The sequence below is a fragment of the Haemorhous mexicanus genome, chromosome 9 (assembly GCF_027477595.1).
Source record: "Haemorhous mexicanus isolate bHaeMex1 chromosome 9, bHaeMex1.pri, whole genome shotgun sequence".
NCBI lineage: Eukaryota > Metazoa > Chordata > Aves > Passeriformes > Fringillidae > Haemorhous > Haemorhous mexicanus.
In genome coordinates this window covers 27,201,375-27,224,457 of record NC_082349.1, presented here as the reverse complement: position 1 = coordinate 27,224,457, position 23,083 = coordinate 27,201,375, and the positions used below count along the sequence as shown (strand labels likewise).

General features: G+C 52.4%; 1 protein-coding gene across 1 annotated transcript in view; it reads right to left on the bottom strand.

Annotated features, from left to right (window-relative positions):
- The window catches only part of PAPPA2 (pappalysin 2), an 89,124-nt gene extending 66,750 nt beyond the window's left edge, over positions 1-22,374 (bottom strand). Inside the window, exons 1-2 of the mRNA XM_059854850.1 lie at positions 21,912-22,374; positions 15,313-16,378 (exon numbers count right to left, since the gene is read on the bottom strand). Of these exons, the coding sequence (XP_059710833.1) occupies positions 15,313-16,378; positions 21,912-22,374 (1,529 nt within the window). The remainder of the gene's footprint in view (positions 1-15,312; positions 16,379-21,911) is intronic.
- Between the last annotated feature and the right edge of the window lie 709 nt (positions 22,375-23,083).

The following is a 23,083-nucleotide window of genomic DNA, read 5'->3' as shown; positions in this document are numbered from 1 at the left end:
AAAAGGTTGTTCACTAAATCATCACTGAATCAGCCAAAGGCAATGCTATTTTAAACCTGGTTTTGGTAAGCGGTGCACAAATTATGAAAGAGCAGATGAGAGAGAGAAAACTTGGCCTTAACTTGTCATGGGTGGATTCAGATCAACTTAAATGGAGGGATGAACACAGGTCTTGAATGAAGAATTGAAAACTAGGACTGACCAGCAGACACTGCTGCATCATAGCTGTCAGGGAAATGGAATTCCCTGAAATTAAGCTGACTCCAGTGAAAACAAAGAGTTAAAGATCCTTTTAGAAATAAGGGCAAAAGAAGGAAGAAGCAGATATGCTAAGGAGCTGAAGCTCAGTGTAACTAAGATGCATCTGCATCCCTGGACAAAATTACAGCACGGTCCCCACCTTTATTCCAAGTTTAACCACATGGTAGTGGAGCAGAGCTTAAGATAAAGACAAAAAAAAAAAAAAAAAGGTGGTAGCAGTTGGATGGGGGCTGAAGTGTCAGTGGGACTGGGTGGACAACAGACTGCTGGGGAGGTGGCTAGTCCCAACTCCAAAAGTGTGGGATGTAGGAATATAGAGCAGGGGGCAAAAGGGAAGAGTGCATAAATACAAATATTCACAGATAAAACTCAGTGGATGTAATACATTTGCAGGGGAAATGCCACCTTGGATCCAGAAGGACTGATGACAGGACACATGACTGGAAAACAGCCAATAGGGTACTTGCAGAGATGTCTGAGAGGGTGAACAAGGATCACAACGATCCTTGGGTTGTCCAATCTCTAAAGTCCTGCTCCCACCTGGTTCTCTTACCTTTAAAGGGGATGAACTATTCTTGTGGTTCCAGGAGAGTGCTCTTGAGAACTCCCAGCACTCACTCCTGTAGCCTGCACGAAAGTGAATCCTTCCCAACTGAGCTTTGAGCCAGCTTCAATTTACCCTTCAAAAATCTAAAGCCTTTGTCTTAGCACTAACCACCAGCACTGCAGCAGAATCCAAAATCCACAATATTGTGATCACTGCAGGCAAGACTATCACTAGCCAAGCTCTTACAAGCCAGGTATGATTGGTTTGTGAGTAGCAAGTCCAGCAGTGCCTCATTCCTGGCTGGCAAATCCAACACCTACGTGAGGAGCAGTCCTCTACACATTCCAGGAAACTTATGGATGATCTGTGAGCTGCTGTATCATTCTACCAACAGATATCTGGGTAATTGAAATCACCCAGAAGAACAAAGTTCTGATGACTCAGTGCTTAAATTACTCAAATACTGCTTTGCTGACCTTATCCTCTTGGTTTGGAGGTCAACAGCAGATCCCTACTGTAATATGTTCCTTGGAGACAGCCCCTCTGATTTTGACTCAGAGGCATTTGACAGGACTTCCACAATCATCACAACTGACTTCCATACATTCAAAGTTCTCCTGAACACAGAGCAAAGCCACAGTCAGGCATCAAGGAGCTGTCTTTGCCTCTGGCATCAGAGCAGGACACCTAGCTTTAGAGGAAAGCTGTGTTAATTCCTCCCTATCAGCCTGCCCAGAGACTGTTTGCTTTTCTGCCACATGCTGCTTTCTTCTCTGGATCTTGTTACAGCTCTGTTGACAGCTTACATGCAGGGTAGGAGGGCAGAGATAAATTTTAAGGCTGGTTGCATGTTGGTACTCATGTTTTAGGGTGTGAACTGAGGATGGTCCCCCACTTGTGCTGAATACATGAGAATAAGCCTCAGGAGAGGTTAACCCCCAGCTGTGCCCTCACACCATAGTGGGCACCAGTGCCAACGGGATGCACATGTGCATCAAATGCTTGGATCACAGAAAAACACTGGGTTTGTGATATTTGCACCCTGAGGGCAGGGCTGGCTCGCTGCCTCACTCAGCTGCTTGCTGCCGTACACATAATGGGCACCACAGCCTGTCCAAGGGCCCTTGGGGATGGCTGTGCTGGGAATCCCAGCACATCTCCATGTGTCCAGGCAGGCTTCCCAGATAGTACTGAGCTACCACCAGCCCTAGCATACCTTTGGAGGAAATAAGGTCTTTTTGAGACATACTCATTGGAACTCAGACACCAGCATTTTGTTCAAGTTGCTTAAGTTGCTTTTCAGTTTCCGAAAAAAGAAAAAATGCTGATGGTTGTGGCTATTTGATAGACCTGTAGTCATTCTCTCCTGAGCTCCTGGAGGAGTCAGTCCTGCACTGCAAAAAGCACCAAGGCCAACCACCAATAACCCCAAGTGGTCCTGCTGCCTGACACAGAACCCACTGTAAGAGAAAGTCCCACAACACTTGTTCTAGGGATGACTGTCTGTAGTCCATCCAGGAACAGGAACCCACATGCTCCTCTCCACCTGCCGCAAATTACACTCTCTTTGGGAGGAAAGGACCAATTCACTCCATTGCCTCCTCCACTCCCATCACAAATACCATCCAACATCACCACATTGCTGGAGGGGAAGGAGTGTCTTTTCCATGAGTGGCCTCATGGAAGCACCAAGACATGGCCCCATAGCACAGACATCATACCCAACAAGAGAGGTCTTGGGGAGACAGCAGCAGGAAGAAGAGGAGTGCTGGATCAGGCCCACACAGCAGAGAAATCCAGGGCTGTGGGAGGGAGCAGAGGGCTGCAGTGAAGCTGATTGAAGGAGGCATGAAGGGAGACAAACAAGGGAAGCCTGGCCTCTGGCTCTGCAGGGACTGCCTGACCTCTCCTCCAAGGGGCACGGCAGCTTTGGGCTGACGCCGGCGGCGAGCCTGTGGCCCGAGAGCTGCTGCTGGCTGCCAGAGATGGCAAGCAGCAAAGCCCTAATCGGAAAGGACAGCTGGAGCACAAAGCTCCCAATGCTTCTCCGCCAAGCCAAGACATGGAACCCCTTCATTCTGCATTACTCTTCCCCCAGCCTTGGTGCATGTCTTGGAAACCACTGCCCATTCCCTTCTACTCTGCTCTTGTGAGACCCCACCTGCAGTGGTCCAGAGCTAGGGGTCCCAAGCTGCAGCATTTGGGGCCACCAGGATAAGGAAAACATAGACCTGTCAGGTTGAGCCCAGAGGAGGCCACAGAGGTGATCAGAGGGCTGGAGCACCTCTGCTGTGCAGACCTAGGCAACATAGGAAACCCTGTGGCACCAAGAACTGGTCCCCAAATTAGCATTTCTTACAGCACTTCAGCCCTAAAGCACAATTTATTTCTGCCAAACAACCAAACTCTACACACACTTGAAATTTAATTCAAAATAGGCTCAACGCTCCCAAAAAGCTCCTACAGGAGTCCGGCTTTGAGCTTGTGTTAGCACTAGTGATTCAACCCATGAACCTTCCTTTTCACCCCTCAGGGAAGACAAATCCATGCAAGTCCCATAAACTTCCTGACTTATATGACAATTTTCATGTTGCTTAAGCATAATGGACCATCAACTTTCCCCTGGGATAAATTTGGCCTGGCAAACTGTCTTTTAGTGCTCTACATCTTGGGGGAGTTGATAGCATTTAGGGTTTATTTTAATGGGAGTCAGTAGCCATGATCAATTGTAAAAGCTCTATTTCCACGGAAATGTGAATTTAATAGATTTTTGAAAATGCTGGTTATTGACCCAATGGGCCTTAATGGCTTAAAAACAATCTGATTGTAGTGTGTATGAGTAAATGTGTGTGATTTTCAAATGAATACTGGAATAGATAGTAAAAACCCATTTAAATGGCAGGAACCTGGTCAATAGGGAGTCTCCATTTGCGTGCTTGGCTTTTCTATTTCTATCCGAGTGAATCATGGCCATCTCTTCCTCGGAGAGGCTCACCATTTCCTCATGGCTGAGATCATCCTAAAGCACATGGCCCATCTGAGCCCCAGGAGGGTCTGGGGATGTCTTTCATTAGACCAGGCAATGATGCAGAGCTCTCAGAACAGCCGGGCTCCCAGATGCTTCCACGGTGGGAGCGGAGCATGCACGGACCATCTCTCACGGATGATGCACCCATTGCTCACAGGACAACTCCTTGGGAGCTGAAAAGACACGTGTGTCTCAGACTCTTGGGTTTAAACTCAACCTACAGGCTCCCAGCTGACAATCCTTCAGGGAAATTCCCAGGCAGAAATCTTGGTTTGTCTGGGTTGACACATATCAAAGTCATCAACAGGAGCAAACTCCAAAGGAATGCACTAATTGCTAAGAAGCAATGGACAGATTAGACCCTGATATTTATTCCACAGAGCCTGTGAGCACTGACTGAAGCCCCCCTGCCCCAACTAGGGCATGTATTAAGGGTTATCACCCTCAAAAGCTCTCCAAGGTCTACCAAGCACAAGGCTGCAGTTATTCCTCATTTTTCCCACCACTCAAGCAGCTCCTTCCTGGCTGCCTTTTTTGTGAGGCTGCAGGAACACAGAGGCCCAAGATTTTTCCATCTTTGAAACCAAACTGTGGGTTCAGTGACCACAAAGAGGAGAGGTGTGCAGTACAGCAGGGCTGGGTGAGTGTCATGGCAAGATCCCTTAGAATAAAGCAGAAAAAAACCCCAAGGACCTGAAAACTCCCAAATTTCAAAGGGACATCTGTTCTCCTGATCCCTCTAACCTTCCCCTTCAAAAACACAGTGAAGCAGCAATTAGAGTGTTCAGAGCCACAGACTGTTGCTTCTTCTGTGGTCCTAATCAGTGGAATAAGCAAAGGAGACAAACACCGCAGCTCCCCACCTGCTTCCACCCCAGCATCTCCCACTTCCATGTTCAAGTACCATGGGTTGGTTTAGGCTGGAAACGACCTGAAAGACCATCTCATTCCACCCCTCTGCCATTTGCAGGGACACTTTCCATTAGACCAGGTTGCTCCAAGCCCTGTCCAGCCAGGCCTTAAACACTTCCAGGGATGGGGCAGCCACAGCTTCTCTGAGACATCATCCTTGACAACATGGAAAGAGCTGTAGTCGCAGGGAGTTAGTCAAAGAAATTCAAAAGAAAGACTTAAAGATCCAGTTTGGAACCATGGAGGGGATGAAAAAGAGCTCTGCCTGGGAGAAAGGCAGTGAAGCAGCAGCTCAGGGAAGGAGGGGAGTCCAGCCTTGCCCTCCAAAGCCCAGCATAGGCAGCATCCCAGCTCCAGCACCCACCACCAGCTTGGGAGAGACTTGCTATCCACAGCACAGGGTAAGCACTCACCTTCCTTTGGCAAGGCCAATGCTGGCTGGAGTTACACCGTGTGTGGGAGAGAGGGCAAGCAAGAAACAGCAGGGGAAATGGAGAAATATGTTTGCAGCCCTGTGTGGTTTTGGGAGGCAGAACTCAACGGTGGCAAGTTATTCTAGAGCCTGTTCCAAGCTAAACAAAGTCAGGGATGGTTCCCTTTCTGTCTGAATTGTTTGTTTCAAAGCAAAATGAGAAAAAACACCCCAGGCCAGGACAAAGTTTTACAGGTCCTTTTTGCCCAAGGTTGCACAGATCAGCCTTGTCCCACCTAAGCCACAAGAACAGATCTGCAAATCAGTTAATTTACTTTTTGTCTATAACAAAGTAATGTTCCTGGCTTAGGGAGGCCTTATGGTTTTTGAACGCAGCTCAGGGTCACCAGGAACCCAAATTTCACTATCAGTTTTTATAGTGCAATTCACAATCTGCTGAGGTAAGGGAGAGGGGATAACCCCAGTGAGTGCAGTTCTCCTGCCCCACCATTGCATGGGCTGCACAGGGCTGAGCAGTGTCTCAGTGCCAGCAGGCTCATTAAATCCCTCCAGACAGAGGGGAACTCTGCAACTTCTCTCCTTGTGTTTAGCCAGGATAGAGCAGCTTCATCTCCTTTCATTAAATGCCTCTCCTCCCTACCCAGGAAGGGCCAGATGCCAGCACTAATAGCAGCATGACTGGGGGGAAGATGTCCAAGACTTTTGTGCCTCAGTTTCCCTGGCTGATGATTACCTTTGCCCACAGCACAGGCAGGTGTTTGCAAGCATCTTGAAAGATGTGACCTCTGCTGTGCAGGGTTTTCACAGGAGCTCAGAGAAGTGAGGTACCCACATCTCACTGCTATTCAAGGGAAAGGAAGTGTCCAGCTCTTCCCAAATGTCTTCCCTCTCTCACAGCACCCTGCTCCAAAGGACAGAGCTCATCTACTGGGAAAGAGGGAGAGCAGTGGTCTGGGTGAGATGGTGAAGGTGACCCTACAGCACATGTGGCAATGAGGATCTGCCACAAGCTGCCTAAAGCCAAAGAGCTGGGACTGGTGCACATCACCTTCAGCAGAAAGAGTGTGTGGAGATCTGTGCTGGAATCAGTCAAAGCTGGAGAAAAACATGGACTGAGGCGTATCAGGAGGCAGCTTGGTCACCTCCTGACAGAAGGCATGGCTGGCAAAGAGGGGCCAGACCACAAACTGGTTTCTGCATGGATGCAAAAGGCAGAACCCTGAGCTTGAGGCCATCTCCAGAAACAGCCAAAGCGACAAGGAGGGGAAAAAAAGGGAAAAAAAAAAAAAAAAATCAGTGTCTCTTCTTCATCCAGACTACCTGACAAAAAGGACAGCAGAAAAGGTACCACAAACAAGGTTGGGGAAGGATTTCTGCTGGTGCCAGACAAGCCTGCAGCCAGCTGCAAGGGGGATCCCCATCCACCAGCAGGGCAGCATAGGTAATAAAAGGGTGGCAGAAGATCAGGGTGCCACCCTTCCAGTCCCTGGCCTGTCACTTCTGTTCACATTCCTGGGCACTGGCAGGATAAGGATGCTTTAACAGGCAGGCAGTGGATCAATTGGCTGAGCAAGGATGATGCTCCCAGGACATTAAGCTAACTGCTCAAGAGGAACCACACAGCCCTGTGGTCAATAAGCCCCTCCTTGTGCACTCTTCACCATGGTGGCAATGTCTAGTCTTCCCAAAACATCCAAAACTTTGCTACATTCACCCTAAACTTCTCACTGAAGGGCAAAAACTTATAACCATGATATTGGTAGGGAAAGGGATTGAGACAGAGGAAAAGAAATCTGCTCAAGCCAAACATCTCCAGCTTGCTTTTTATATGCATATATATATATTTTTTTTAGGGTAAAACCAAGTCCCAAGCCTCCAACTTTTTTTAGATCCAGGCAACTGGGTGTCCCAGCCAGAGCACGAAGTGCACAAGCCAGTATTCTAAAAATGCCTTCCTCACAGATATAAAAAGGACATGAAATAATTTGTTGGGGAAATTCTGTAGTGTAACAATCATACATTAACAGGGAAAAAAAAAAATAAAACCAAGGCTGCCTCTCATCCCCAGCACAGCCCTTGAGAGGCAACAGTCACAAACATTCAGCATCCTCATCCATCTTAAAGCCTCCAAAGGAAGTCCTGTGCTTCACACCATCTCCGTTTGTTTGGGTGGTGCTGGACTCACTCCCTCTCACCCCGCTGCCCTCTGGAAAGGGGCAATTTGATTTCCTAAATAACAGTGGTGGCTGGGCCAAGGAAAACCAAGAGCACTATGTTCACTTACAGACTCCCCTGGCCGTGGCTCAGGCTGCCAACCCGAGGCAGATTAAATCATCCCAGAGACCCTGTCAGTGCCAGCCGCCGGGTGTCCCTGCCCATGGCTGCCAAGCTCCTGCCACCCGGCTCCCGGGGTCTCAGGGGCCTGGCCAGGGCCTCGCTGGTGTCCCCCAGCCACAGGCAAGGGTACAGCAGGATGAGGAGGAGCCCTGGGGAGGCCTAACAAAGAGTGACCCCTCCCAGCCATGGGACACATGCTGTTCCTTCACAATTGCCATCCCAACACAATCGGCCCCCCTCGAGTGAGCCCCCGAGTCGGCGGTGTTTTGGAGAACAATAGCTCACATCTGGGACAGCTGTTTTCCCCAAAAGCACCCGGGCTGCCTACAGCCACAGGGCAGGGGTCCTGTGCCCTCTCTCACACGCAGATCATGTTCTCCCTCTCCCACGGAGATGTGGTCACCCCTGGGGGAAGCGAGCAGGTTCCTCCAGGAACTCGCTGCCTGGCAGCTCCATGCTCACAGGAAGGCTAGGGAGTGAGTGAGGCTCATCCTCCCACAGAGGCTCGTTGAAAATTAACCCCTGAGCTTTCTACCTTGGCAAGAAAAGAAGTGCATTACTGTGATTTTATTTCCTAATTCAGCACCCAGAAAAAAACCAGGGAAGATTTGTCCCAGATGCGACTGGGAACCTCCCCTTGTAGCTAAAGACCTCCACACACTCGTGCTGCTCCTCCAGCCCCACAGGGTAACACAACAGAGCTCTGGCCCCACCAGAGGGTATCACATGGAGCCCTCTGCCTTTGGAAAGTGCTCCCAAGAGCCTGCACAGGCCCTTGGATGGCAGCACTTAGTTATTTCCCTCTGGAAAGAAGGAATTTCCACAGTCCCACTGCCCTCCAGCTGTTGGATTGGCTTAGTCAGACCCTGGTGTGCCTCCCTTAGAGGGGGTCTCCACGCTGGAGCCCCCACCACCCCCTCCTCTGCCACAGCAATGCAGTCTCTCACCATCCCAAATCCTCTCTCTTGGCAGCAAAATCTCACTGCTGGGCTCCTGCAACTAAGCAGTGGTAACATGCCAAATACTCTCCAATCAGAGAATATCTATCTCCATGCTAGCCAACATTTTGAGAAGGTCAAAAGCCCCAAGAAGGTCTTCACCCCCAAGCTAGGGCTCTGGGTAGGCTGAGGCACCTTCACATGGGTGTGGCCTCCAGATCCCATCACAAGCAAGCAAGGTGGGAGACATCCTGCCCACCTGATATAATGGGCTCTACCAAAAACATTCCCTCCTATTTTTGCTAGGTTTTAAAACTGTTAATCCATAGGAAAGCTCAGAGAGAAGGGACTTTCCTACAAGGAAAGGAGAAGTTTTCCAATAAGCTCAAATCCAAGCAGTCACAAAACTCTAGAGCATCCACCAACAAACAATCAGGCTGCAGCCAAAAGTCCTGTTTACTACTGCACCCCCACAGTCCAAGGAAGTATACTAGAGACTAGAAGCAGCAAGCTCAGAAGCCAGTGACTCATCACTGCCACTTCTGGGGCTTCCAAAGCACTCCCTCCTCACCATTGTAAAGCCCCAAGCCCAGCACTTGAGGCTTTTTGGATACAGCAGGACAATAGTTGGGCACATGCCAGTAGGACTCCAAGAGGTGCCAGAGGGAGCTCAAAAGCAGCCAGAGCTCAGGTTCTGAGCAGAGAACCTCCTAGCCATGCATTCTTCATGGGACCAACATAGTCTCTGTCACCCCACAGGCAGTGAAAATCACTGAAAACACCCTCTCCCATCCACCCTTCAAACAATCAACCACCACAAGCAGCAGACACCATCTCCATTTGTGTGCAAACCCAGGGCACCAGGAATATTTCTCTGTCTGCTCTGGGGTGCCCTGACCCCCAGGGGAGCACTGACTTTGACCCTCATTCATGGAGAAAGTTTTCCAGACTTCAAGATAGACTGGAATCCACAAAAGTGTGCAATAGATTATAGAGAGCAGTGTGGGTGTGTCACTTGGTGAGAAATTGAGATTTGGGGGTTTTTAGTATGTTGTGGAGGGAAGAAAGATGGAGGGCACAGGGTGTCATCCTGGGTTTCTTCTTCATGCTTCTTCTTCCTTCTTCTCCATGGGTTTGGGTGGCATTTTGTAATTGGGCAGAAAAGTCCACATTTTGGGCTCTGTGGGATCAGTTATTGGGTTAAAAGGGTTAAAATAATCCAGGTGTCAGTTCTTAATTGGATAGCTTAGTCTTAAAAGACCTTGTAACAAGAGATTGTTGGCCATTTTGTGCCTTCTAATGAAAAGCTGCAGAACTCACAGTAGTGAGACTGTTTTACTGATAAGAAATAATAAACACCTGAGTCCAAACACAAATTACTGTCTCAAGTGCCTTCAATCCAGACCCAGAAAAACCAAGGACTGGTACTGCCACACAGTTGAATCTGTTCTCTGCAACAGCTTCAGTGGCCTGAGGTTGTATGCAAAGCTCTTGCAATAACTTTGCATGTTCCTGTCCTCCTTCACAGTAAGAAAGGTCTACTAAGGTTTCCTGTAGCAGGGGAAGAAGGGGAAAGGAGCAGCTAACTGGAATGCTGTTTTACCATCCGGCTGAGATTAAGGCCTAGGCAGGTCAGCTCTGGCCCCAAGATACCTCATTGCCTCACCTGCTCTCAATTTGACACCCTTTATGCTCTCAGGTCCAACAACATTCAGCTGAACATCTCCTGACAAGGCTCAGGTGCCTGGGGATAGCTCAGTGATTCCTTCTTTCTTGTGGTTGTCCACCAGAGACTTTCAGGGAGGTTAATCTGGATCAGCTTTTGAAGGTAAGGCTTAAACTGCAGGAGGCTCCCAAGCAGTCTTAACCCAATTAAGCACCAGTCCCTTTGGAGGGAGGCCAGCTAAGCTTGCATTAAAGCCTGTCAAGTGTCCAGTTAATCAGGTACATTTTAATATCATAGCTTTGGTCATCCCAGCAGAGGCCACCAAGCCTGGAGACACCTCATCATTTTTCACCTCCTTTTGTCACTCAGGTTATTTCTGCCATTACTTTGGGCAGCAAGATGAAAGGCCCAGCAGCTCTGCCCTTACCCACTTTGCTCTCCAGACTCCCCTCGGGTTTTTCTTTTCATATGTGTCACACACCAGATTCTCATTGACTAAGTGCCCAAGGGGGACCCTCGCTGAGTGTTAATTGCTGCTAATGAGCTGTTGCTGCTTTCCTTCCAAGAGCACCAATTACAGCAGCACTCAAGCTCTGCAAGAGGATGGGAGCCTGCTGAAAATTAAGGCAAATTTTACTCCAGACCCCGACACTGGACTGCCAGCAACTCCTGGAAAATGCTTGAAGTCAAGCTAAAACTGGGTCAAGGATGACAGTCAGTAACTCTCCTGATGTTGCCTGTCCCCTTGTTCCTCAAAAGGTGGACCAAGGGTGAATGGGAAGTGTGTGACTTGCTTCCCATGTCTCCTGTTGGGCTGCCTTGCAGGGATGTCTACACACAGCTCTCCACCTGAGTTCTTGCTTAAGTCTCCCTCCAGCCACAAATGCACAGTCCCACTGGTGGGTCTCCACCTGTGGGTGGTGGTGGCCCAGCTGTCTCATAGCACGGCAGGACTGGTTCCATGTGCTACCAGAGCAGGTGCAGGAAGGACTCAGCAATGTGTTCCAGTGCCCACTGATACCATTTCAGCATCAGCCCTTATCCCAGCTTCTGCCTCAGCCACAGCTGGCTCCATTCCCACCAGAGCTGTCACAGAACCCAGGCATGGTGTGGGTTGGAAAGGACCTCAAAGAACAACTCATTACAACCCTTCAATCAAGATCAACTCATTCCTGCCCTTCCAAAGGCAGGGACACTTCCCAGTATCCCAGGTCCATCCAACCTGGCATTGGACACTGCCAGGGACAGGGCAGCCACAGCTTCTCTGGGCAACCTGTGCCAAAGCCTCATCACCCTCACAGGGAAAAATTTCCTCCTGATATCTAATCCAAACCTGACTCCTTCAGCTTAAACCCATTCCCTCTTGTCCTGTCACTACATACCCTTGTAAAAAAAAAAAAAAGTAATAATCCTTCTTTCCAAATCTCATTTCCCTCCCCTGGGTGAGGGTATAAGATGGCACCAGCTGCAGCCCTGGAATTATAATGAGATGCTTACCAGCTAAGAAGCACTGAAGATACCACTGTTCCTCAGCTTTTTCCTCTAATTTACCTCTCTCTCAGCTGCAGCCCAAGAGGGAATTTTAAATCAGAAATGTGTTAAAATGGAAAAAGCTTCTGCTTGAGTGCTTACAATTGTGAAAGACAAGACATGGTGTTGAGACCCTTCACCAAAATATATTGAATCTGTCTACAGTGCTGGTAAGAAATTGCCCAGCATCTCACTCTGACTTTCTCTATTCAATTATTTTTGGCTGCAGTAAGAAACGTTCACATCCAAACCACTCTTTGAGAAAGCCTTGACATGAAGTAGACATGATTTAACCGACGAAAAAAGATCCTAAGATTTTTGGTCTTGCCATCTAGATCTGCAAGGAGATGCAGAGATCACCTGGGGGGGGGGGTTCCCTCTTTCCTGACTGTCCCAAAGAACAGCTCCCTCCTGGGCTCTGGCACAGGTATGAGGAGGCAGAGAGGTCTGGGCGAGCAGCAGCCAGCTTGCTCTCCTTCAGTTACACACCCAAAGCTGTTGTTTGCATCAAAGCACCTGGCTCCTATTGTGCTGCCTTTCTGCAGTTTGTTAAATTTTATTTCACATTATTTCTTCTGTTTTGGCTTCCACCCTAGAAATCCTTCTGTAAGTTCTCCAGCTGCCCTGCTCATTTAAGTACAATACCTTACAGCAAACACAGGACCACTCAGCTCTGCCTGAACAAAACCCCCCAGGCTGAGGTCCCCTACTTCTGTGTCTTGGGGCTCACCCACTGATTTTGGGGGAATGCCACAAACCTGGCCATGCTCTTTGGCAAGCACAAATTCACCTAGGTTTTTCCCAAACACACACTACCATTTGTCCAGTGGTTTTCCCACAAACAGATATATTCTTCTCCAGAAACCATCCTCAGTAGGGATAAGCAGAGGGAGGGCGGATGTCCACCAGCATCACTAGACTGGACAGGGCTCTGAGCAGTCTGGTCTAGTGAAAGGTGTCCCTGACCATCACAGGAGGGGTGGAACTGGATGCACTTGAAAGTCCTTCCCACCCAAACCATTCAATGACTCCTTTTTCCTGTGATCTCTGAAGAAGCCAGCGAAAAGCAGCTCAGAAGACCTCAGTGGCAGCAGGATTCAACCCATGCCCCCTCATTTCCCAAATGCCAGGCACACTGGATTTCATTTTTCTGAGTTTAGCCTACAATCAATCATTCTTGTTCTCTGTGCAGACCAATGAGGTCTGCAGAAAGAAAATTGCAAAAGATTTGTTATTTCCCTAGTGTTCCCATTTTCCCATTCCTTTCCCACAGAAGCAAGGGGTTTTTTTGTTCTGTTTTGTTTTGTTTCCCAACTTTCAGGGGAAAATCCTGACAAATGGAATCCCTGATTCATACCAGCAAAAATTTGGCCTTTTTCAATTTAAGGTGGAGCCCTTCTTGTCTGAGGATGAAAATATTTCTCTAACTGCACACAGAGGCAAGGACAGAGCCTTTGCCCTGCCAAAACCAAGGCCAAGTGCTGCTGGGTGCTGATGGCCACCACAAGTTGTGGTGGCTTTTCATCTGCCCCATGATCAGGAAAGCACTTCCATGCTGGCTCACAGGTGGGAAACAAGGGGACGGGTGGTCACAGGGTGGCAATGGTGGCTGTCACCAAAGAGACTTCCAGAGGTGAGAAAACATCTGGGGAGGGTTGCTTGGGCAGGGACACAGCATGATGCTTCTCTGTGTCACTGGGATGCACTGGGAGAAAGGTTTCCCATCCTCCTCCTAGGTTTTTTTAGGCAACTTAAGGATAGGTGAGAAGGACTCAGGAAGGGAAGAGGGAAAGTGCTGCTCCTCTCTATCACCACTGTCCAAACAGAGATGCCTGCTTCCCTCCTCCCTCTGTGCCCTGCCTGGGAAGGAGCAGAGAGAAGTAGATTTGGAAAAAAGGCTGTGAGCCATGAATGCCTATCTGCTCCCACAGCCCAGGGAAAGAAAAGCAAAGGAGAAAGAAGATCAAAGGGCAGATGTGTCCCTAAAACCCTCCCTTGCAACTTTTCTTGACAGATGCTGCCATCTGTGCTGCACCATTCCTGCTCCAGTGGGCACCTCTGCCTGTCAGCAGGAGCCAACAGCAGGGAATGAGTTTTCTCTGACAATGAGACAGAAATGTCTTTAAATAAAAAAAAAGAAAAAGCCATATTTTTTTTTTTTCCCCTCTTCCCCATCTCCATACAGAAAGTACATTCAGCAGAGCCCTGAGGGCCAGAAGCCATCAACAGGGCTGTTGGCACTTGATGGCTCCAGCAAGGAGAGCAGGTGGGTGCAAGCCACCGACTGCACCTAGGACACTGTTCCCAACAACCCGGGGTCCCCCATCACGTGAATGGGTCTTCCTCTCCATCTCCTGCCTTGCTGCTGACTCCAAAGACTCCTGGGAGAGCAAGGGCCCCCTAACACAGCATGTTGATGCTCCATGGTGTTGTGGTGTGAAGCTATATCCTGTCTCAGGTATACTAGCGTCTTCCTTCCCCTCTCTCTGTCCGGCCTTACCCTCTTCCTAAGTGCTGTCTGTCAAGTTCCACATTCCAGTAAGGGCGTCGTGTGATTGGCAGAAGTTCAAAAGATGCTTCTCAGACCTGGAGTCATTGGCCTATCCAGCTGCCATTGTCCCCTGAGACCCTCCCCCTCCCACCTGGTTGGTGGCTCACCTATCCTCTCTCTCCTACCTCCCTGTGAGTTTAAAAGGCGCTGGAAACATGCGGTCGGTTCTGTTGGAGCTGTTACTGAGATTCAGAATTGTGTCACCTTGGAATAAACTCTGGATTTAACCCTCTGGCAGAATCCGCTCTCTTTCTCTTCACCATCGCCTGAACTTTTTCCACTAGAGGTAAACTGAGTTTCTCCTTTGCTTGGGCTCATTCTGAGTGCCTAACTGCCAGCCAGCCAAAGGTGTCTCTGAGGTGAAACATCCCCTGCAGTTACCTATAGCTCGGTGCACTAAGGCCAGAGGAACCCAGGCACGCTCCATTCAGCAATAATACCATGGGTTTTAGTCCATGTGGATTTTCAAGGTGTTTTGCACCTGCAGCACACAGTAAAGGCACACATCCGCCTCCAACCAAGGGAATTTCCTTGGGGGCATCACTCCCTGGGGCAAGATTCTTGTTTTCAAGGCTTATGCACATCTATCCACACCTTTCCATATCCTGCACCTCACATCTAACACTGCTGGGTTGCCTTCTTCTCCCTACTCCTGCAATCAAAAAAAAGGCGTTTTTAACACATATTAAGAAATCAGACTTTAGACACATCCAAGGAAAGTGGGAAAGGGCAGCAATTCCTCAACTACACGCCTTGCAGGAGTTCAGGGAAAGCAATATCCTTTGCACGGGCTGCTCTGTCCACATTCCCACAGGCACGAACCAGAGGCTGCTGCTCTGCACTGGGAACCCCCCTGGGCAGGGGGCAGAGGTCAGGAGTGTCCCTGGGGGGGAAAAAAACTCACTGGCAGGGTTTCACAAAAGGCTGCCATATCACACCGCAGGATTTACTTCTTTTGATGGCAAACACACCCATCCCACGAGAAAACGCCCCTCTGCCTTCCCACCCCGGAAAGCGCTGGTCGGAAGGAACACCCAGGCGCAGAGCGGGGGTTGGGGAGAGGGTGCATCCCCTCCCTTCACGTACCACCCCCCAAGCCCCGCGCCTACCGCTGGGGCGAGTCAGGGTCGAAGCAGGTCCTGGCCACTTCGGTGGCCCGCGGGTCGCAGCAGTCGCCGTCGTCGAAGTCGTCCAGCATGTTGTTGCACTCCATGTGGCAGACGCCGTCGCGGCGCTTCCAGGAGAAGCAGCGGCCGGGCCTCCGGCAGTCGCCGCCGTCGTAGCCCGTGAGGGGGTGCTCGCACTCGGGGTCGCAGCGCTCGTTGCCCACCTTGCTGGGCTCGCAGCCCAGCAGGACGGCACGGCGGCGCAGGGAGGAGTTGTGCACCTCCAGCAAGCTGAGCTGCCAGGAAATGTTGTAGGGCCGGAAAGCTTCGCTGAGAGCGCGGTGCTGCCGCCAGATCTGCTCCCAGCTGACCGTGGGCCGCCCGCCATCGTCCTCCGCCAGGTTCACCACGCGGTACCGCGCCACCTTCCAGCTCCGCAGCGGCCAGTGCTGGTTGTAGTGGGACACCAGCTCCACGTTATCGCAGGCGGTCTGCCCGCAGGCTGGGGGGCCCAAAGGCCGCAGGACGGGGGCTGGTGGGGACAGCAGCACCCACTGCTGCGGGAAGGCACCCTCCCGAAAAGGCATCCAACATTCCTCCGGGGTGGCAAAGCCAGCGGCCAGAGCCAGCCCTGCCGTCGTCTCCCCAGGCACCTCCTCTAGGAAGGAACGCTGGAGGTGGGATTGAGACAGGGCACCGCGCCACAGGGCCAACCCTGCCAGGTGTCCGCGGAAAGTGTGGGTGGTCCCCCAGGCGTCCCCGCCCAGCAGCAGCGTGTGACAGGAGGACATGAAGGCGCTGTGCAGCGGGCCCTGCTGCCCGCCGGAGCGGCCCACCCGCACCCCATCCACGTACAGGGCCATCCACCGCCCATCGTAGCTGGCGGCCAGGTGTGTCCATGCCTCAGGGCGGTAGCGGTGGTGGGAGGTCACCTCGGTGGCTCTGGCTGCCCGGTCCGTGCGCAGGGAGAAGAAGAAGCGGGCGTCCTTCTTGCCGCCGAGCTGCCGGGCACGGATACCCAGCGCCCAGCCCTTGTCGCTGGCTGAGTGCGAGCAGTTGTTGAAGACACCTGCAGCAGGTCGGGGACAGAGATGGGGAGAGAGAGAGGAGAGCTGGTAAGGACCAGAGAGCATCACCACTCCTCCCGGGAGCAGTCCTCCTTGGCAGCAGGTAAATAAAGGTGGTTAGAGGCTTGGCAGTGGGTGCTCCGGCAGGGGCGATACCCCAGCCCTCATTCCAAATCATTTGGATGAGTAGGTGGCGCAGCCAGGAAGACTGGCAGGGCCAGAGAGGCAGGATGGAGAGGGGAGGAAGAGCATGGATGGGAGGAGAGGCTGAAGAGCGAGGTGTTTCTGAGTTGTTCTCTGTAGGAGTGCTCCGGTGGGATGGGATTAAAGGCTAAGCTTTTTATCTGTGAGCCAAAGCTTTTAAGAATTAGAGCACAGCAACCCAAAGCAATACAGGCTCCTCCAGGGACTGCTTCCCCAACAGCTTCCAGACAGATTTACAGCTCTGGTTTATGCTCCAGTTTCCCTCCCAGTCATGCATCCAGTGCTGGCAGGAGAGGTTTGGAGAGGGCTGTGCTGCCTCCAGCCCAGCGAGTGCGCTTTTCAGCCCCTAAGGTCACCTGAACACAAACCCACTCCCAGGAATAGCCTCTCCCTCTGTGCCCAAGCATGCTGCAAACCTATTTTAGGCTGGGCAAGACCTGGAGCTATGCTGACTTTCCCTCAGACTGCTGAGTGCCCATGGCAAAGAACCAGAGGCTTGCAGGCACGGAATGCCATTGGGAATCAGTGGCCATAAGGCACTTAAACACTGGCAAGGATAAAGGAACCTGCTGCCTGAAATAAATGCCTCTGGGCTCCTAAACCACCACGGCCACAATGTTCATGCAGGTCATTGGCTGAGGTGAATGAGCTTGAAGTCACTCTTGGAGCAGTGGTGTCTTCTGGGGGCACCCTGCTCTCTCATTCATCACCCCAACAGTGTTCCAGTGCTGTCAAAAAAAGAGTCTCTGGGCAAGGCAGCAGGTTATGTTCCTGCTGCGATATTTCATATCCTCCATCCTGCTTTTCCTGCCCCTCACTGTGCCATTCCCATCACATATACTCTCTGCCCATCCTCATGGTGTCAGGACCTCATGGTCCAAAAAAAAGCACTCCTGCCTGTGCCACTGTCTTGCCTGTGCCTGGGGATGCCCCACCTGCTGCCAGAATTGTGAAGAGGCCAGTAGAGAGAAGCAGAGGTGCAGAACAGAAGGAGCTCCAGGAGGAGCAGGATCTCCTGGCTCTCACCCAGGGGATGTGTCTGGAGCCAGGTTACCATGACCCCACATTTCCCCCTTATGAACATAGCTGGCAAAGGCCACGCCAAGCCCTGCTGCACCCCAGGAAGCAGCATCCCTCCCTCCATCCATCACTTTCACCAAGGGCAAGCTGGGTGGTGGCCTCTAAACCATCCCAGGGCCGTCACCACCCTGGGCATGGATCCCTGTCCCTGCTCACTACAAAGGCAACCACGCACAAAGCCTCCGTGGGCGGATGGGCTTGGGCCAGCTCCTGTTTTCTGGTGGATTGTGAAAGGGAAGCACAAAGACCAGGGGAAGCCGAGACCAGGAGAAGCCAAAAAGGAGGAGGCCAACAAAGGAGCCTTGCAGAAGTGGGAAGGCAAAGCTGGAGGGTACTTTTGGGCTGGGTGCTGGCTGAAATGTGCTGAGATCTGCACACTCAAAAGCCATTTCTTGGTCCCCACTGGGGTTGAGGAAACACAGCTTGGTACCTTCTCTCTTAGGAAAACTCATGCAGCTCACCTTGAAATTATTCAGAGTGCCCTAAATTTGATTAAACCCCAAGACAAAAATGGGAAAAACAGCACCGGGGTGGAACAGCCCCTGGGATGAGTGTAAGCTATCATTCTCACAAACCCATGCTAGAGCCAAGCCATGCCTGGCAGCACCTGATGAGTTCAACACTGGCCAAAAGAAACTTAAGTGAGCCCAGTTTCATCAAAGTCCTCAAAGGGATGTAAGTAAGGCTAAGGTGAGCTCTGCAACAGGGGAGGAAAATCAGTAAATCAGCAGCTGGTGCATCCTAGGCATGGCCAGGGATGACATCTCCACATCAGCAGCAGTGAAGGTTCTGCAGGCAGAGTAGCATGTCCCACAGCTGGCAACCACTGCAGAATAGTGTGACAAAAAAGGTGTAGCACCAGGTCTAGACATCTCTCAAGGGCCTTCATGAGAAATCAGCAGGGGAGCTGAGTTTGAAGACCCCAGGGTTTGCCAAGGAACTTGGCATTTTGTCCTGAGGCAACCCACCAAAAGGGAAAGCTGTTTGTAGAAGTGTGAGGTATCTCCTCAGCAGCTCTAAGTACAACTCTGCCTCTCTTACCTCAGGCAGGAAAAAGGAGCTCTAGCCCGGTTTAGGCTATTCACCTCTGCCTTAGGGGAATTTTCTCTGGGGGGGGGGGGTGGAACAAGAGTTGTTGGTAACAGCATAAAAAAAAAAAAAAATTTGAAGAGGAAGATCATGGAGAAAAAGCCCACTAAGAGATCAAGTAAGAGAGCCTTTGTAAGGACCACTCTGCAAGTAGCCTCTCCCACTGGGGCCAGGGGTTTTGCAGCACAAGGAATAACTTTAATTATTCAGATACTAGGGGAAATCAGCTGCTAAAGCTCCAGAGGATCTGACAAAGGCCAGGAGCCTCTAGTCACAGTCACCCCTCAGGGTATGCAGTGGGAACCAGCTCAGGGACCCAGAGAGGACATCTGGATTTAGACACAGCAGATGTTTTGGATGGTCTCTGATGAAGGATCTGACCCAACAAAATCACCTACAATCTGAGTAAAAACAAACCTCAGCCTGGCAGAAAGGGAAATTCCTTGGGGTTCACCAGAAGCAGAGCAGGCATAGATGGAAGGGGGGCAAAAAAGGTGGTAAAGGAAACAGCATCACATGAAAGGACTCTCATCTACTGCCCAAAATGAGTAGGACAAGGAAGACGGACCAGTTTCCTTCCCTAACAGAGGCTGTGGCAGGTTATACCCCAGCAGAAATCCCCCCATGAAGGAGTGACTAAGAAGGATGAACACCCCCATCCAGTGTTATCTTATTGCAGGGGTTCCATACTGTTGTCTCCTTATCACAGAAATTTCATACCTCCTTGGTGTTTCTCATAAGCAGCTCTCAGAGCACTGACTCTTTCTTCTTCACAAAGCAGCCAACTGACTCCAGTTCACTTCTTAACCAGCCACCCCACACTTTTATAGCACTCTTCTCATGGGTTACAGCTGTGGCCTGTTAAAGTCAGGCCTATTCCTAATCTTTGATAATTGACCCAGCTGAAACTCCTTAGGGGTAAGATTACTTTCTACACTATCTTTATTTTCTTATATTCTATCCCACTACAATTCAGGGTGGCCCTGAGACAAAATGTGGCATCTAGGGGGAAAAAACCAGCAACTCCTGAGCCTTCAATCCAAGCAGCAGCCACACCAGCTGACAGGACAGCCTGCTTTCTAACATCAGAGCTGCTTAGCCTGCCCTTACTTCCCAGGCACTGATGCTGGGAGAGCTCAGCTCTGCCCTGCTTTCCTCCTGCCTTCCCTCACACATAGACACTTGGAGCCTCTCCAGCTCCTCTACACCTCTGGACGACCTCATGCCCAGTGGCCTCTCATTCCACAGAGCAGGAACACCAGATCAGAAGCAGACTCAGCACCTGCTGAGGGCTGGCAGCTGCTTCTGTCACCTGCTCACACAAAATGCCAGCAGCACTGGGCTGGCCCCATTTGGCCACCCACACCCAAGCCCCTTGGTCCCAAGTGCAGGGAGACAGTGGGAAGTGAGCAGTGACTCAGACAGCAGGAGGTGCCTGGGGCTGACTCAAGCCCTGGAGCAGGGAAGCTGGGGGATATTACTGGAGTGAATGCCAGCGCTCACGGGTGGTGCTTTCAGCACTGACAACTGTCCCACCCTCCAGAAGGAAATAAAAAAATAAAGAATTAAAAATAGTAATTAAAAACCTCTGCTGGTTAGCTGGGAAATTCAAACCCCAGCACCTGCAGGCCAGACCTCCAGATGCAAACAGCTGTGCTGCTGCTGCTGTGATGACTGGGAATTGTGCTTCATGCATCCCAAGGTGCTGCCTGCCAGCAGGGGGGCATCCAGGATGCTGAAGGGAAGGCAGACAGAGGGGTGGATGCTAGGGAGTTTGGTAGTTTCCTTGTACAGGGCTGTTTTTCCCCTCTGCCACAGACTCCAGCTTGTCCCTCCTACCTCTTGCACTGCACAGGTGTGGTTATTGCCCTACAACCGAGGAGATAAATCAATGAAAGGGACCAGGCAAAGCAGAGGGAGGTTCAGTGAGATGATCACAAGCCAAGGGAGAGTTAGGATAAGAGAGAGGGATTCCCCAATCAGCTTGCCTGAGGCAGCACAGGAGCCTGCACTGTGGGGACCCCAGACATTGTGGCACTGCCATCTATTCCCAGCCCTTCCTAGCATCCCTGCACTGCCCTGCGAGCTTGTACCCACACACAAACACCCATCCTGGCACAGCTGAATGAAGCACCACTGCAGGAGGTGGCATCTGCCCCGCTCTGTGCCTGTGTGCCAGTCTTCTCTGTCTCCTCAGCTTCTCCATCACAGGATCATTAAGGTTGGAAAAAAACCTTTAAGGTCAAGTCCAACAGTTAATCCAGCACTGCCAAGCCCAAATAAACCACATCCCTAGGCACCACATCTATACATTTGTTAACAATTCCAGGGATGGTGATTCCACCACTTCCCTGGGCAGCCTGTTCCAGTGCATGACAACTCTTTCAGAGAAGAAATTTTTCTTAGTATTCAGTATAAAAGTCCCTTGGCAGCATTCAAGGTAATTTCCTCTTGTCCCATCACTTGTTACTCAGGAGAAGAGACAGACAACCACTACACCCTCCTTCCAGATAGTTGTAGAGAGCAGCACGGTCCCCCCTGAGCCTCCTTTTCTCCAGGCTGAGCTCCCCCCACCCCTCTCCCTCAGCTGCTCGTCATCCCTTGCCGGTTTCTCAGCAGGCTCTTGAGAGGTTAGTTATGGGTAGAACAAGCCCCTGGTGCCGCCCCCTGCCCCGCAGCTGTTCCGCAGAGCGCTCGGGGCCGCAGCCCGGGAGGGGATCGGGCCGGGGCCGGGCGGTGAGCGCGGCGCGGCTGCCACCGTGCGGCCACCGCCCCGGGGAGCCCCGGAACGCTCCGTGCGCCCGGAGCAGGGGGGACTGACTGGTGGGCTGCGGGGAAGGGAGGAGAATCAGGGGGAGCGTGTCACCCAGAGGGACATTCCAGCTCCCGGCGAGAGAAGACGGAAAAAACAGATGGAGTCGGGGCGGGATGGGGGGAGGGGGGCGGGCTGGTAGGACGGGGCGGGTGGGAACAGAGGGGAGGGGATGGTTTAGGGTTTGGTCTCAAGGGAAGGAGGAATGTTTCCACGCCCGCGGTGCTGACAACACGGGTGTGGGCGCGGGGTGTCACCTGCCAGAGCGGGGCAGTCGGGGAGTCCCCCGTGCGGATGTTTGCGGAGGGTCGGGGGGTGTCGGGTCCCCATCCCTCCCTGCCGGGGTTTACCTGCGATGATGGCCGGGTTGTTCTGTCCGCCCTCCGCCTTCACCCACAGCTCCAGGGTGAACTCCTCCCGCGGGACTGCGGGCAGCGTCTCCGCCCGCGCCGCCAGCTGCTCCCGGCCGCCCGAGAAGTACAGGGCGGGCAGCGGCCGCTCCCGGGGAGGGTCCGGCACCTGCGGCTCCCGGCCCCGCCGCCTCTCCCCCCGGCTCCGGCCCCGGCCGTCCTCCTCGCCCTCCGACTCTTCTCCTCCCCTGGCTCCCCGCGGTCTCCGGCCCCGCGGGGATGCGGCTCCGAGCGCGCCGTGCGCGGCGGGACCCTGCGGGTACAGCCCGTACGGGTGATGCGGGGGCGCGGCGCGGCGGCTCGGAGCCTCCATCCCGCACCCCGAGACCGGCGGGGGCTCCCCGCGGGCCAGACTGAGCGCCGCCAGCAGCAGCGCGGCCAGGGGGGCTCCGCCGCGCAGCATCCTCCTTGGGAACGAAGTTTGGGGGCTGGAGGTGGGGGGCGAGTGGCCGCGGGGGAAATGGGGTGTTCAGGGGGGCGGCGGGCGGCAGCGCCGGGGCACTGTCCCCCGCCGCAGCCGCTGCCCCCAACTTTTCCCCGGCACCGCTCTCCTCCCTTCTGCTCCTGCGAGAGGAGGAGGAGGAGGAAGAGGAGGAGGAGGAGAAGGAGAAGGAGAAGGAAGGCGAGAGCACCGCGGCGGGGACCCCCTCTCTGCCTGCAGCCGGGGCTCCCGGGGCACGGCGGACCCTGCGCGGCTCTCGGCGCTGCCCGGCGCTGCCTGCGGGAGCGGGGGATGCGTTAGTCGCCCTTATCTAGAAAGCCCTGAGGCGCTCCGCTCCCCACCCCCACCTCGAGGAGGGGTGTGGAGGGGGGGGCTGCCCTTATTTAAAGATGATTATGTCCAATCTAATAAACCCCGAGCGGAGCATCGCCCTCCCTTCCCTCCGCCCTCCCGGACGCTGCCCAGGATGCTGGCGGGGAGGGGATGCAGAGGAGACACAACCCTCTGGGCGTTGGGTCCCCTTCCGCACCCCCTACCCGCCCTCGTGGTTTTGGGACAGCACCTGCCCTGTCCCTGCCCGTGTTTTCTCCTGTTGTAGCTCCCACCTCGCCTCCATCCTCCGTCTCCGTCACCTAGAGGGGAGGAAAAGAAGCTGAAAGGAGGGGACAGC